The sequence below is a fragment of the Pelophylax lessonae genome (genome assembly GCF_965119305.1).
Source record: "Pelophylax lessonae genome assembly, chromosome: 6".
Lineage (NCBI taxonomy): Eukaryota > Metazoa > Chordata > Amphibia > Anura > Ranidae > Pelophylax > Pelophylax lessonae.
The window spans coordinates 293,163,016-293,179,566 of NC_138773.1; the positions used below are offsets into that span (position 1 = coordinate 293,163,016).

Below are 16,551 nucleotides of genomic sequence, written 5' to 3' on the forward strand. Positions count from 1 at the left end.
TGTAAAACTCTGACATTCACAGACATGACTAGGCATGATAGAAATTGTAGTTCCTGAACAACTGGAGGGCCATAGTTTGAAGACCCCTGCTGTAATGTAACAAAATAGGTAAAAAGTCAAGGGGATGAATACTTTTGCAAGGCACTGTACATTCAAAGCTGGAAATGCACACATTTTAATTACAGAAAGTGACACAGTTTTTGAGGCCAAGGAGAGAGGGAGAATTTCCAATAAGGAAGCGACTGCTCTGGGCTTCAACAAAATGGCGACCTCCAGCAAGAAAAAAACAGGAGCAACAGTGGAGGCAATTTACTGCACACACTAATTTTGGTAGCAAAATTATTTATGTGGAATGTATGTTCTTTTGTTAAATTGTTATCAAACGGTTATGGATAAAGTTTCGCTTTAAGTACTAGACAGTGCTTTAATCAATAGCAAAGCACACCAGCTAAAATCTGCTGCTGCTCTGGACATGACACTTGAAGTATAAAGTGGTTCTTTGTATTAAGATTTACATCCTATATTCCCAATGCAAACAATATCCGGTGACCCTCTTACCTCCATCCTCTATATACACAAATACTTTGTCGCTATTGTTTGACCTTTGGCTACAATAAGAGGAAAAAGCTGCTTTATCAACCAACAGCGCACAATTATTCAGGATGATTGGGAATCACTTATGAAGGAAATTACCGAGAAGGAGCTTTCTAAACAGAGCGCAGAGCCAGTTATATGACCACGTTATAAACTCATGAGACCCGGAGAGAGAAGTGTGTGTACACACCAGTTTCCCTTCCGTGGAAAGTTTCAGCTCCTGTAACGAGAATACGTTTCTGTGAGCGTACCGCCGCGAGGGGCCCTATGGCAGATGTATGCACTGGAGCAGAACAATACTTCAAAAGGAACTGGCGTTTGAGAAAAATATGAGTTTATTTTGTTGCACGCGCAAATAATAGCAAGTGTCTCCTCTTCCTGTTTACAGCCCTGAACCACATTCTCACAGCGGTGGGATAAAAGGTAGGTTAGTCACAGCTGTGCGGCTGTTTGATGATTTACAAATCAATGCAGGGGCCTTGGAGGCATTTGTGATCTTCTCTTGGCTGCGATTCACTATTCTAAACCGGTTTCCTTAAAGCAGGGATCCTCAAACTACGGCCCTCCAGCTGTTGCAGAACTACACATCCCATGAGGCATTGCAAAACTCTGACATGCCCAGACATGACTAGGCATGATGGGAACTGTAGTTCGTGAACAACTGGAGGGCCATAGTTTGAAGACCCCTGCCTTAAAGTGTTACTAAACCCAGGAGCCTGCACTCACTATATCTGCTCTCCCAGGATCCTGCACTCACTATATCTGCTCTCCCAGGAGCCTGCACTAACTATATCTGCTCATCCAGGATCCTGCACTCACTATATCTGCTCATCCAGGAGCCTGCACTCACTATATCTGCTCACCCAGGAGCCTGCACTCACTATATCTGCTCACCCAGGAGCCTGCACTCACTATATCTGCTCACCCAGGAGCCTGCACTCACTATATCTGCTCACCCAGGAACCTGCACTCACTATATCTGCTCACCCAGGAGCCTGCACTCACTATATCTGCTCACCCAGGAGCCTGCACTCACTATATCTGCTCACCCAGGAGCCTGCAGTCACTATATCTGCTCTCCCATTATCCTGCACTCACTATATCTGCTCACCCAGGAGCCTGCACTCACTATATCTGCTCACCCAGGAGCCTGCACTCACTATATCTGCTCACCCAGGAACCTGCACTCACTATATCTGCTCACCCAGGAGCCTGCACTCACTATATCTGCTCACCCAGGAGCCTGCACTCACTATATCTGCTCTCCCATTATCCTGCACTCACTATATCTGCTCTCCCAGGATCCTGCACTCACTATATCTGCTCACCCAGGAGCCTGCACTCACTATATCTGCTCACCCAGGAGCCTGCACTCACTATATCTGCTCACCCAGGAGCCTGCACTCACTATATCTGCTCACCCAGGAGCCTGCACTCACTATATCTGCTCTCCCATTATCCTGCACTCACTATATCTGCTCTCCCAGGATCCTGCACTCACTATATCTGCTCACCCAGGAGCCTGCACTCACTATATCTGCTCTCCCAGGATCCTGCACTCACTATATCTGCTCTCCCAGGATCCTGCACTCACTATATCTGCTCTCCCAGGATCCTGCACTCACTATATCTGCTCTCCCAGGATCCTGCACTCACTATATCTGCTCTCCCAGGATCCTGCACTCACTATATCTGCTCTCCCAGGATCCTGCACTCACTATATCTGCTCTCCCAGGAGCCTGCACTAACTATATCTGCTCATCCAGGAGCCTGCACTCACTATATCTGCTCACCCAGGAGCCTGCACTCACTATATCTGCTCATCCAGGAGCCTGCACTCACTATATCTGCTCACCCAGGAGCCTGCACTCACTATATCTGCTCACCCACAGTACACAGAATATGGAAATGCATTTTTTTTTTTTAGTAAATATAAACTGCTAAATACCTTTTCTCATCAGCAGTATATAGCAGTCCTGTGACTTTTATCAGTGTCCAACTGAGCACTGGTTAAAGCTAGGAGGACGCGTTTTCCTTCTCCTCTGAGACTCCTTTCACACGGTCCGCTGTCCGATGCGGACCATTCTCTGCCCAGCGGGGGATCGATCCGCCGATCCCCGCTGAGCAGGCAGATGACAGCCCCGTCTCCGCACTGTGTATGGAGAGGGAGGTGTCAGAGCCCCGCTGCTCTCTATGGGGGAATTAGATGAGAGCAGACTGCCTGTACGCTCTCATCCGATCCCCTGGACAGATGGAAAATGAGGTTTCCAGCCGTCCGGATTTCACGGACAGGATCGGATGTGGATGGAAGTGGGTGTCAGTGGACATGTCTCCTCTGACATCCGCTGCCCCATAGGGCTGCATGGAGGATCCAAGCAGATCTGCCTAAAAAACTGACAGGCGGATCTGATCGGATCGTTCGTGTGAAAGGGGCCTGACTGTCCTATGAGGCTGCAGGACCCCTGATCCACTATCTGGACAGTGCTGATTGGCCCTGTGCTGGTCACAAGCACCCTCCCAAGAAAAAAAGCTCTCTAGCAATACACACCAAACTAATGCCTCGTACACACGCAACGATTATCAGCCGACCGATCGTCCGACTTTTGTCCAGAGTGGTGTTTTGTTGGTTGGAATGTGCCTAGACTGCACATGAGATTTCTCGGCCAACAAAAACCAACTTCAGAAGTGATGTCATGTTCTGGTTTACTTTCCGTGTGTTTTTTCTTCTCTGAGCATGCCCAGTCTTGCTCATCAGATTTTTGTCTGCCGAAATCTGTACTGACTGACGGAAAATCGGCCGTTGTGTTGACGGCCAACAAAAATTTTATAGTCTGCACACCAGATTTTTTTCGGCCGAAAAGTCGGTTGTCGGAAGCATCATACTAACAAGCCGATTGGACGTTGGCCGAAAATTCCCGGCCAATAATCGATGCGTGTGTACGAGGCTTAAGCATGTGCAGAGTGCCCCAAAGGCTCTGTTCTATCAGCAGATGGATTGGGGACAGTATAAAAAGGGGAGGATCAGAAAAAACAGGATCAAACAGACTTTTTACACAATGCAGAGGATTAAAAGGAGTTGTAAAGGCAGTTTTTTTTTGTCCTAATGCCTTCTGTGTGTAGCAGCCACCCCAGCACCCTCTAATACTTACCTCTATCCAGCAATGTCCGTGAGTCCCTCAGCAGTCTGGGACTCGCCCTCCTGATTGGCTGAGACAGAGCAGTGGCGCCACTGGCTCCCACTGCTGTCAAAGTCAGTTAGCAGATCAGGAGAGAGAAGGGACAAGGTTGAACGGCAGCTCCATGTCTGAATGGATACACGGAGCTGCAGCTTAGCTCGGGCGCCTACATAGCAGCCAGGAGCCAGGCCAGGAGCAGCAAAGAGACCCGAGAAGAGGAGGATCCGGGCTGCTCTGTGCAAAACCAAACCATATGCAAAGCTGAGCTTCCATAACTGAAAGAACAAATACATCCAATGGGAGGAAAGAGCTAAATTATACTGGATGCCCTACAGGAAATGAGGTGGGCTCAATCTGAATTGTTGCAGCTTCCAATTCACATTATGAACTGAATTACTACATGTTCCTAACTCCTAGAGGCGCCCCATAAACAGAGAAAAAATGGAGGCTTCTCTGAAGTTGCCATGGGTTTATGTTCGTTTATTAACAAGTCGTATTTAAAGAGACAGTGTCACTTTATATTTTTTGGTGGGTGGGCTGAACTACTCCTTAACCCGGAATGAGTAAAGTCAGCAGCTACAAATACTGTAACTGCTGACTTTTAATATTAGGACACCTACCTGTCCAGGCATCCCAGGTTTTCCAATCAGCTCTTGGGTGCTGCCACCGCCATTCATTGTAAGGGAAACCGGCAGTGAAGCTTTGCGGCTTCACAGCCGGGTTCCCTACTGCGCTGTGCTTTGTGAATGCCCCAGCGGCAGCGGAAGGAGGAGGGCCACGGCGAGTTCTCATGAAAATAGGGATGGGTACCGTTAAAAAATATGTATCCGTGCCCACCTAAAAGGTGCCAAATGTGGCAGTGGAGTAGGAACCAAACAAGTGGAACTTCCCCTTTTTGGTGGAGCTCTGCTTTAAGTGATATTGTCTGTGTAAAGGACCCCCTACTGACCTGTGCTGTGATTGGACACAGCACGAGTTGGTCAGCAGGGTGCAGCCAATGATTATGGCTGTACACCCATTGATTGGCTGTGGCCAATCACAGCACAGAGTTCTTTGCTGACAAATCAACTCCAATTTTAAAGAAAAGAATGCAGACAGATCTGTTAGTAAAAGCAGCACACATTACACATTGTTGGGCACACAGTTAACCCCCTGATTGCCCCCTGATGTTAACCCCTCCCCAGCCAATGTCATTAGTACAGTATTATTAGTGATCAGTATTAGTATCACTAGCGACATCAGTGTCATTTAGCGTTAGATTGTCCACCACACTATCAAAGTCCCACTATGAGTCCCGTTTCACATATGTGCGATGACAGACATTGCATGTGATTCGGAGCGCACTGCTCTGCAAATCACATGCAATGTCTGTCCGATGCACATTCAGCCATACAGATTGTATGGCTGAAATTGCATCGCATTCAGACACAGCTCGCACAGGATCGGATTGCATGGGTGTTCACACCTATGTGATCCGATTCATGTCCAAACTGACAGTTCGCACTGCGATATGCAAACTGATCTGGGGGTGTCGTTAACTTTGTATTGACACCCCCGGCGATTTGCATATGGCAGTGTGAACTGCCTGCAAGTTGAAGGCGATGCAGGAACCCACAGTGGATTCGCAGGCTTCCCGCATTGCATATATGTGAACCTGCACTAGCTCCCTGATCACCGCCATTTTCAGTATAGTGCCTGTACATATATGTACCTGGATAATTGCAGATCAGCTTCTCCTGTGAATAATCACAGCAAAGGATGCCCGCTGGCAGCGAGCGCCCCCTGCATGCAAAAGTTCCAGAAATATACTAGAGTCCCCAATAGTATAGTGCCCCCAATAGAATAAAGTCCCCAAAAGTATAGTGCCCCCAATAGAATAAAGTCCCCAAAAGTAGTGCCCCCAATAGTATAGTGTCCCCAATAGTATAGTGCCCCCAATAGTATAGTGTCTCCAATAGTATAAAGTCCCCAATAGAATAAAGTCCCCAAAAGTAGTGCCGCCAATAGTATAGTGCCCCCAATAGTATAAAGTCCCCAATAGTAAAAGAACCCCAATAGTATAGTGCCCCCAATAGTATAGTGCCCCCAATAGTATAGTGCCCAATAGTATAGTGCCCAATAGTATAGTGCCCCCAATAGTACAAAGTCCCCCAATAGTATAGTGCCCCCAATAGTATAGTTTCCCCAATAGTATAGTGTCTCCAATAGTATAGTGTCTCCAATAGTATAGTACCCAAATAGTATAGTGTCCCCAATAGTATAGTGCCCCCAATAGTATAGTGCCCCCAATAGTATAGTGCCCCCAATAGTATAGTGCCCCCAATAGTATAGTGCCCCCAATAGTATAGTGCCCCCAATAGTATAGTGCCCCCAATAGTAAAGTGCCGCCAATAGTATAGTGCCCCAATAGTATAGTGCCCCAATAGTATAGTGCCCCAATAGTATAGTGCCCCCAATAGTAAAGTGCCCCCAATAGTAAAGTGCCCCCAATAGTAAAGTGCCCCCAATAGTAAAGTGCCCCCAATAGTAAAGTGCCCCCAATAGTATAGTGCCCCCAATAGTATAGTGCCCCCGATAGTATAGTGCCCCCAATAGTATAGTGTCCCCAATAGTATAGTGTCCCCAAAACGCAGTTCGTTTTTTACCAAAGACATGTAGCAGAATACATTTTAGCCTAAATTTATGCAGACATTTGATTTTATTGGATATATTTTAGAACAGAAAGTAGGAAATAGTGTTTTTTTTTTTTTCAAAATGTTTTGTATTTTTTTGTTTATATAATAACAAAAAAAAAAAAGACCCAGTGGTGATCAAATACCCCCAAAGGAAAGATCCATTTGTGTGAAAAAAAATTATATAAATTTAATTTGCATTAAGTGTTGCATGGCCGCGCAATTGTCAGTTAAAGTGGTGCAGTGCTGAATAAAAAGAAATGCTCTGGTCATGAAGGGGCTAAAAGTTTCCTGAGGTCAAGTGGTTTTTATTTATAAAACTCAAGCATATCATGTAATTTATGATAAAACAAAAATGAGCATAAAATCTATGTCTGCCACGAGGGCAGTGCTGGTTGCTGAACTAATTTGAACCCCGTGTGTATTTTCTGTGGGTCATTCTTCTTTTCAAATCATATGAAGAATACATTGGATTGTGATGGGGAGATTGCACAATAGCTGTCTGGGAGGTGGCATGACTTGGACATTTGAGTGAGGGATTGACGCTGGCTATGTCTGACCACAGGCTAATCTGTTTATCTGGGGCCAGCAGCTGTTCAGCCTCCTATCTCATCCTGTCACCGCTGATACTGCAGATGGCGTTTCTCTATCGTGACCACGTATCAAAATATCCATTAACTGCGGGCGTACCCCGGGCGTTATCACAACCAGGCAGCCCTGACCAACGCTTCCTAGGTAGTGCCATCAGCAGCAATCATGGGGAAATGTCATCGGCACTGCGATTATTAAAGGGTACATTAAATTTAAAGGTACACTGAAAGCAGGAAAGTCATTTAACCCTTCAAGACCATTTACAATTTTTGCAGCCCAACTGGAATAACACCTACTTTGTTACACGCTCCCACTCACATAGCATAGCTTTAAAAAAAAAAAGATGAAATTGCTGCTTGCCTTTTTATTTGCTGAAGAAGCTTACTTAGATTTCCCTTCTATGTCATTTTAAGGAGGGGGCTGGGGAGATATGTTTACTTTAATTATGTCTGTACTGTGCTGGCAAATTTCATTATCCGTTGTAAACTAGTTGTGCACCGTCTGTCTTAACAAAGGGTTAAAGATCCAAAGGCTTGGATGGTACGGTTTATGTTAACCTTTTATACTGGCATGTCTGTACTGTGCTGGCAAATTTCATTATCAGTTATAAACGAAATGTGCACTGTCTGTCCTAAGAAAGAGTTAAAGATCTGAAGTAGTGATCGACAGATATAGTTTTTTTATTGCCGATACCAATATTTTGGCCATTGAATAACGGTATCGGACGATATTGTTGTAGATTTAAAAACATTTTTTTTTTTTTTTTTTATCACTTGACAGGTACTCTTGTGGAGGGATCTGGAGGGATCCCTCCTCTGCACTTAAAAGCACTCAAAACGCCAAGTTTGGCTGTTTTGAATGCTGTAATGTCATGACATCACTTCCGGTTTTTACATGGAGATCCGATCAGAGCCAAATGCAGCTTTGACCGGGTCTTCGGCGGCCGTGCAGGCTGGTTCCCGGGTCTCCTGGTGAAATGGGAGACCCGGGCGAGCCACGGAAGGGCGGTCACCTCCCACTCCTTGTAATGACAGCCGAGCGGCTTCTCAGCCGCATTGGTTGTCATTACAAGACAGCCGACCACCGGCTATGGACGCCGATACCGGGGTGATGTCTCTAGCTGCAGGCATCACTCCAGTACAGCACTTTCCCAAAATATCGGCAAAATCAGTAACCTCGGGGGCCGATTCCAATATATCGGGGAAAGAGCATATCAGCCCTCAATATATCGGCTTGGCTGATAATCAGTCGATGCCTAATCTGAAGGCTTGGATGGTATAGTTTATGTTAACACTTTATGCCAGCTGGAGCTGGCACTTTAAATGAGTTGTCATACCCGGAGTCAGTGGGAGGAGATTCCCTTGGTATAGCACTGTGATTGGCTGTGTAATTGGGAGCCATTCCTACTGGCTCTCGATCATCGGTACTTGACAATGACATTTTGATTACAGTTCTAATGATGCCAATTCGTGTGTGCCTGAGAACAAGACATCGATGCATATATACAGTAGCTAGGCTTTTTCTGCCGCATAATTGTATATTACCTGTCATAGAAAGGGTAATGTGCTTTTCAAAAAGAAACTCTCCCTTAGTTTGTCCATGTTTTTAGGGTGGAACATCTAACATGTTCCCGCTCTTGCAGCCGTCTAGGAAACAGAGCACCTAGTTTGACAGCAGTATGGGGAAAATTTTCCCGAACCAGCTGTCACTTTTTGAAAAGAGGCACGCGACCGCATCATCTATTCACATAGTTCTGTAAATAAAATCAGCGCTAACCAGAAATCACTTAATTTGAATAAATTACAACCCCAATGGCAGCATACATTCAGTGCTTCTATTTTGTCCCCTGCTGACAAAGTCGTTCAGCTGACGCAACGCGTACGGGGACGGAGCCTGTTAACACACGCCGCAACGCTGCCTGTCATGCCCGCACAACCATAGTGCCTTGGAATGTGAGTTTTTATTCTTATTTGGTACTCTTTAATACATTTTAAAAACGGAGAGAACTAGGAGCCTGTGTCTTTACTTTTATACATGGTATCCCTGCCTTGAGAGAGGAGAAGGTGATGTTTCTATTACCCCAATACCCTGGTAGTGCACACAGCGTGTCTGGCTAAATATTATTCATTTATCAGACCTGGAGGTATCCCTGCATTGTGTGAGGAGAAGGAGGAGGTGACGATTCCATTACCTTAGCACCTTGGTAGTGCACACAGCGAGTCTGGCTCATTATAACCTGTGTATTGGAGCACCAGCACTTTATTTTGCATTTGTTGCACAGCACTGATAATATTTTGAGTATTAACTGGGTTTAATATTTATTATAATATTTTTCCGTGCACTATTTTTGGAAGTTTATTGTGGGATTTTTGAATCACTGTCACTTTATTTATTTATCTTAGCACTGGCACTTCATTTTTCACTGTGCATATTTTTGGTACCCATTATTGATACCTTCACTGCTATATAGGTATCTCATTATTCCCTCTGGAGCTGCATTAATCTGATTATTTCTACCTTGTAGTTAATGAACCACCACAGTACTACTGAGTGCATTTTTCATTTATTTTAAAGGTGGACTTATTCTTGAAATGGTTTCTCCCAATGCTCTAGCTGCTACTTTGTCTGGACAGCTTGGTCTGTTAAAGGAAGTTGAAAAAAAAACAAGACTTCTTGGCTGACTCACTGGGTGAAAATAAAGGATAACGCCTAAAAAAGAAAACAAATGCAGCCATCACATCTAAGAATTAGTGAGCTGCAATTTTATACATTTTTGTTTTTGTATGTAATACTGCTTTAGGCCTCCCTGTGTCCCTCAAAGGCTGAAAAAAAAAAAAAAAAAACATATTCAAGGAATAATGTTCAATATTTTTAGGTTGTTATTCATTCTGTACATTCCTAATCAAAAAATTCTCATAATAGCTTCTAGGAGCTTAAAAAAAATGTTAGTATGCAGGGAGCCTTAAACTTGCTGACCGCCCTATAGCAGTTTTACAACTACAGGGTGGCAGCTCTATGCAGAATCACGTATATATATATATATATATATGTGATCCTGCACTTTCATCTGCAGGGGGCGCACGCTGCCAGCGGGCATCCTTTGCTGTGATTGTTCACAGGAGAAGCGGATCTGCAGGTGCCAGGCACTTGATGTCATCTGGCACCCGCCGATCGTCAGTAAACCACACAGAATGGGGATTTGTAAACAAGGCATCTGTCTGTTCTGACAGTGGGGAAGGGGTGGATTCTGTGTTCCTGCAAAGCAGGGACTAGAATCTCTCTCTTCCCCTAGTATAAGAAGCACATAAAGTACACAAACACTGGTTAGGCACACAGCTAACCCTTTGATCACCCTAGATGTTTTACCCCTTTCCAGCCAGTGTCATTAGCACAGCGACAGTGCATATTTTTAGCACTAATCACTATATTAGTATCATTGGTTCCCAAAAAGTGTCAGTTGGTGTCCGAATGTCCTCCACAATATCACAGTCCTGTTATAAGTTGCTGATCGCCACCATTACTAGTATAAAAAAATAAAAATTCCCCAAAAAATATACCATAGTTTGTAGACGCTTTAACGTTCAGCGAAAACAATCAATATATGCTTATTAGGATTTTTTTTACCAAAAACATGTAGCAGAATACATATTGGCCTAAATTTATTTAAAAAAAAAAAAAATTATTTTTTTTCTTTTTCTATTGGATATGTTTTGTAGCAGAAAGTAAAAAAATTATCTTTTTTTTTTCAAAATTGTCGGGTTTGTTTTTTTGTTTATAGCGCAAAAAATAGAAAATGCAGATGTGATCAATTACCACCAAAAGAAAGCTCTATTTGTGGGAAAAAAAATGACAAATTTATTTATTTGGGTACAGCGTTGCATGACTGCGCAATTGTCAGTTAAAATAATGCAGCGTGTATCGCAAAAAATGGCCTGGCCAGGAAGGGGGGTAAATCCTCTGAAGGTTAGGTGGTTAAAGGCTCCCTTTCCAACTTTAAAGAAAGCTCTATTTGTGGGGAAAAAAAATGACAAAATTATTTATTTGGCTACAGTGTTGCATGACTGCGCAATTGTCAGTTAAGGTAATGCAGCGTGTATCGCAAAAAATGGCCTGGTCAGGAAGGGGGGAAATCTTCCAGAGGTTAAGTAGTTAAAGTCTCCCTTTCCAACTTTCAGCCATTTCTGTGAAATCAGACAAAATGGCTGCAAAACACACAAGTAACATAATTGCATGAAGGTGTAATGCTAGTACCGATCCCCTAAATGCTGGCAGGAGGGAGAGGAGGAGAAGCCTGCAGGAGGAAAATACAGACTGGTTCAAGTAAATGCCTCCCGCTCTGCCCCACCTATTCAGGTTCTGGGGAGTCAGCGAGGAAGGATTGCAGGCATGTGGAAGGATCATGTTCTACCTGTCACCTACCCAGGATCAATGGGTTGCCATCACCTGAATTCGGATGTGCCCAAGCACAGTCTGTGCTCATGCCCATGTTAGGGAAGCCCCTATAGTTTCACGAAACATGTGAAGCACCCTCCTAGATAGATGCTAAGTAAGCAGAGTAGTTTTGGCTCTGTCTGCTTAACAGCAGAGCAGCAGGCTAAATTTATATGCTCCCTACTTTTCAGGGAGCAGGATTTGTTAGTCCTGTTCCATGTGTCCAGTGTGTGATTTATCTGGACTGAGGGAGTGTCCCCACTGTGTCCAATGGGGAGGCACATTGGACAGTGGAGGAAACCCAGCCAGTGATATACAGGCTTTGTTACTGCCCCAGGGATTGGCACAGACTGGCTGTCTCGGTGCATTATGGGACAGGGTATATAAAGCCAAGGACACATGAGGTAGGGGTCTTTGGGCGGGAAGCCAGGTGCCAAAAGGAGGGTGACGGCTGTCTCCTCTTCTGTAGCTGTGGATGGTGGTCACAGGTGGTCGGCCTAGTGAACCAGAGTGTGTGGCTGAACCTGGAGGTCCAAGAGAAGCTGACTGGTGGAGTTGAGGGCATTGGTGACCCTGGAAAAACAGTGTCTGTGAGTACAGAGGTCTGCCCAGGAAGGGGACCACTCGAGTGTAGGAGTCAGTGGACGGGTGCCAGCTGCACAGGGAGAGAGAAAGGGGGTGCCAAGTTAGAACCCTGAAGATAATTACAAGCAGGAACACTTAAATTACCTTCATTCCAGTGGCAGAGTGAAGCATCAACCTTGCCATATCCTCAAGTCAGATGTCCTCAATACTGTGAATAGTTACTAGTTGGGAGTATCCCACTCATCCCTTCTCCTATTCCAGTTCTAAATAAAACTACAAAACAACATCCCCTGGACTGATCATTGACTGAGCCAAGTACTTAAAGTGATACGTTTCTGCAAGCAGTTGCTACGGGTAACCCAGGGGAATCCAGAAAGTCTCATATCCAGCAGTCCTCTAGGGGGCAGTGCTACACAGGTTTCCAGTAAAGTAACACAGGGACTATGTACAGAGCATTTTCTATATGTGACCACCTGTCTCAAGGCTCTCATCCTTGTTACCACCAAATAGTAAAGCAAGGATAATGATGATAGCACCTGCATCTTTTACCTTCAAAAACAAACCTTTAATGGCAGCAGCCATGTTTTTATTCTATCAGGTACCCCCCCCCCCCTTCCTGAGAAGACTTAGGTAGTTTAATTAAAAAGTGCATTAAAAAGTAACCATTACTTGAACATATTGCAAGCAATTGCTATTTGTTCCATCAAATTCGAGGTGGGCTTATACCACAAAGCCGCAAAATAGAGTCACCAATTTTTTTTTTTTTTTGGCAACCCATCAATTCAGAAGAAACTGGAGACATCATCAGGGAATATGGGACCTTGTATTATGAGTGAAGTACCTTGTAAGTTGAGTATTGAGAAGATTAAGCATTGCTCTGTCTCAAACTAAGCAACTATACAGATCACAACCAGGACCAGGATGCTACAAGAACATGACAGGGACTCTTCAGAAGGCTGCTATATAAACATATAATATAAAAATAATATAAAATTTAGCGCTGCACTATTTTTATATTATTTGGTCACCATCACTGTCGGTTGGAGTGTTAGCAGCTATTTTTATTGTGTTTCAACACTGAATGTTTTCAAGTTAGCGCAGTTTTGATTTACTATTTTTCCTTTTGCTATATAAACATGACATGGACAAAGGGTATCATTTCAACTAGTGATCGACCGATATTGGATTTTCGTTTCCGATACCGATATTCTGGCCATTGAATATCGGTATCGGCCGATATTTTTGAACATTGGTTTTTTGTTTTTGTTTTTTACACATTTGACAGGTACTGTTGTGGAGGGATCTGGGGGTCCCCTCCTCTGATCTTAAAAGCATTCAAAACAGCAAAGTTTGGTTGTTTTGAGTGCTGTAATTTTTTTTAATCTGGCGCCGAATACCTTGAAATGTGATGTCATGACATCACTTCCGGGTTTTTACATGGAGACCCGATCAGAGCCGAATGCGGCTTTGAATGGGTCTTCTCTTCGCCGGCCGTGCAGGTAGGATGCCTGGGTCTCCAGGTCGGACAGGAGACCCGGGCGAGCCGCAGGAAGTGGCTGAAGGGTGATGCAGCTGAGTGGCTTCTCAGCTGCATCGGTTGTCATTACAAGCCAGCCGACCGTCGGCTATGGACGCCGGTACCGGGGTGATGCCTCTAGCTGCAGGCATCACTCCGGTACAAACACATTCCCAAAATATCGGCAATATCAATAACCCCAGGGGCCGATTCCGATATATCGGGGAAAGTGCAGATCGGCCCCCGATATATCAGCTTTGCCGATAATCGGTCGATCCCTAATTTCAACAATAGCAGAATCAAGCAATTGTTATGGGACCTAAAACAGTCTGGTTACACAGTGATTTATGACGGTAGCAATAGCACTTGGAAAATACATTTAGATAAAGTATACTTTGTGAACCCCAATATAACTGCTAGGAAAGCAATCAAAATTCTGTATCACTAGAGAAAGTGCCACTGGGATAAAAGTTAGGGGGTCTGTGGGGAAGGGGTGAGGGAACTAAATGACATTGCTATGGTGCCCCAAGGACAAGGACTTTTCAGAGAGTTGCTAAAGAACACGACAGGGACTCTTTAAGAGAACTACCTTGTTGTCGAATTTGTCAGCACCTGTTCTAAATTCTTGTTTGTCAGACAAACACAATAAAAAAAAAAAAAAAAAAAATATGAGGTTTGGATTTGCGTGAGCTGGAACTGAATCCTTACCCTTAAATCAATGACTCTATTGTCCAGCCGGGTATCCTGGTTTACAGTAGCTCTTCCTTCCTAAAACAACAAAGAAAATATACACAAAAACATCAAGCAGAGAAACATAATACAGCGGAGAGTTTAGAGTCAATATTCTCAGCGAAGAGTCGCACCATCCTGCTGAGCTACTTACAAAACAAGCCAGAACCCATATGGATGACTTATTAAATGGAGTATAAAAATAGCTTCCACAATAGAAGAATAAAATACTACAAATCAGGTTCTAAACTGCTGAAAATGTTTTATACGCTGAATGTAATTATGGTTCTCAAGTATGAAATGTGTCTGAAAGTGGCGCATTACTTCCAGCAATTGACTTCCAAATGCCATATTTCCCAGGAAGATCAAAATATAAACAAGACAAATTTGATTGGCTATCATGAGCAACACAATAAAGCATACACTATTAAAGGCCCTAAACTTTATTTTTGTAAGTTGTGGAAAACACAGGATGGGTTAGAGCTTCAGCCAGGTTTTTATTGCTCAGATATATAGGAAAAAGGGTAAAGCAGAGATTCAACTCCACATACAGTTTATAAGTAGTGTTCATTAAAGAGTAATTCCACTTCTGTTAGGAAAAAACATTCCCCTCTGGGTGATCCATGTACATTGTACTGATTTTGGCAAACTTTGTTGCAGATTCCTACCTTTTGTTATTCTGATGAAATGGCGGTTTGTTTATCTGTGTCCATGTGCAGAGTAAGGGTCCATGTACACGGGACGCTGGAAATGGTCGTTTAGGAGCAGTTGGGCGTTTTTTTAAGAAGCCCCTGAACCCACCTACATTTTATCTTATCTGTCCATGTACACCAGGTCGTTTACAGTCATTTGCAGGCAGTTGCGTTCAGGGACTTTTTTTAGAACGCAATTATTTGCGTTCGAACGTGTGTTTCCCGGCGTTTCAAACGCACAAACGCGTCCGAACGCGTCTGAACGCGTCCGAACGCGATGACCCGCGTTTAGCGTTCACGTTTTTCCATTTTAAAGGGGAATAATTTTTTTGACCTCTAGGAACGCTTCTAAACGCAAACTCCCGCAAACGCCGCTAAACGCGGGTACAAACGCGACCGAACGGACGTTTCAAACGTCCTAAAAATTTCAGCATTCAAAGGGACTTTTAACAACGTCCCGTGTACATGGAGCCTAAATCTGCATGGAAGTGATTTTATAATTATCAATTAGCTGCTATACTTTAGACATGATTTCCTTTTGAGAGTATCTAATGAGGAAGGTGGCAGGGTCTGCATCCCTTTAGACATGATTTCCCTTTGAAAGTATCTAATGAGGAAGGTGGCAGAGTCTGCATCCCTTTACTGCGGGTTCACACTAGGTCGCTCCGACTTCGGGGGGCGGCCTGTGAAGTCCCGTGCACCGCCACTTCGGTGCGACTTGCACGGACTTCATATAATGAATGTCTATGCAAGTCGCTCCGAGGTCGCCCCGAAGTAGTACAGGACCCCTTTTCTAAGTTGGAGCGACTTGTGTCGCTCCTATTAGAACGGGTCCTGTAGCAGTCAATGGTCCACGAGGGACAGCGACTTATCAGGCTGACAAGTCACCTGACAAGTGGCGGTAGTGTGAATGGGGGCTTAGACATGATTTCCCTTTGAAAGTATTCAATGTGGAAGGTGGCAGAGTCTGCATCCCTTTAGACATGATTTCCCTTTGAAAGTATCTAATGTGGAAGGTGGCAGAGTCTGCATTCTTTTAGACATGATTTCCCTTTGAAAGTATTCAATGTGGAAGGTGGCAGAGTCTGCATCCTTTTAGACATGATTTCCCTTTGAAAGTATCTAATGTGGAAGGTGGCAGAGTCTGCATCCTTTTAGACATGATTTCCCTTTGAAAGTATCTAATGTGGAAGGTGGCAGAGTCTGCATCCCTTTAGACATGATTTCCCTTTGAGAGTATCTTAACAAAAACAAAATTTTTGTTACAAGGGATGTTTAAAATCTTTTTTGTATCTTAGTGCAGACCTCTGGGAAAATTAGTAAGCCAATTACACAAGCAGATCATGACTGCAGGTAGCCATATTGCATTGCATTTTACAAAAAAATTACAGAGCTTCAGAATGAAAAGGAAAGGTTTTTTTAAATAAAATTCAATCACAGTAACTTGTGTTGCAATAGTATATGATATATATATATATACACACACACACATTTTTTTTGCCAATGTTTTCTTTTTTCTGTGAAAGTGGAGTTACCCTTTGACCATGCAATGCATATCGAGGGTT

The 16,551-nt window shown here is 43.9% G+C and overlaps 1 protein-coding gene across 1 annotated transcript in view; it reads right to left on the minus strand.

Moving 5' to 3' along the window:
• The window catches only part of DARS1 (aspartyl-tRNA synthetase 1), a 205,618-nt gene that overhangs the window by 55,542 nt on the left and 133,525 nt on the right, over positions 1–16,551 (minus strand). The window contains exon 9 of the mRNA XM_082260094.1: positions 14,274–14,333. Coding sequence (XP_082116220.1) covers positions 14,274–14,333 — 60 coding nt within the window. The remainder of the gene's footprint in view (positions 1–14,273; positions 14,334–16,551) is intronic.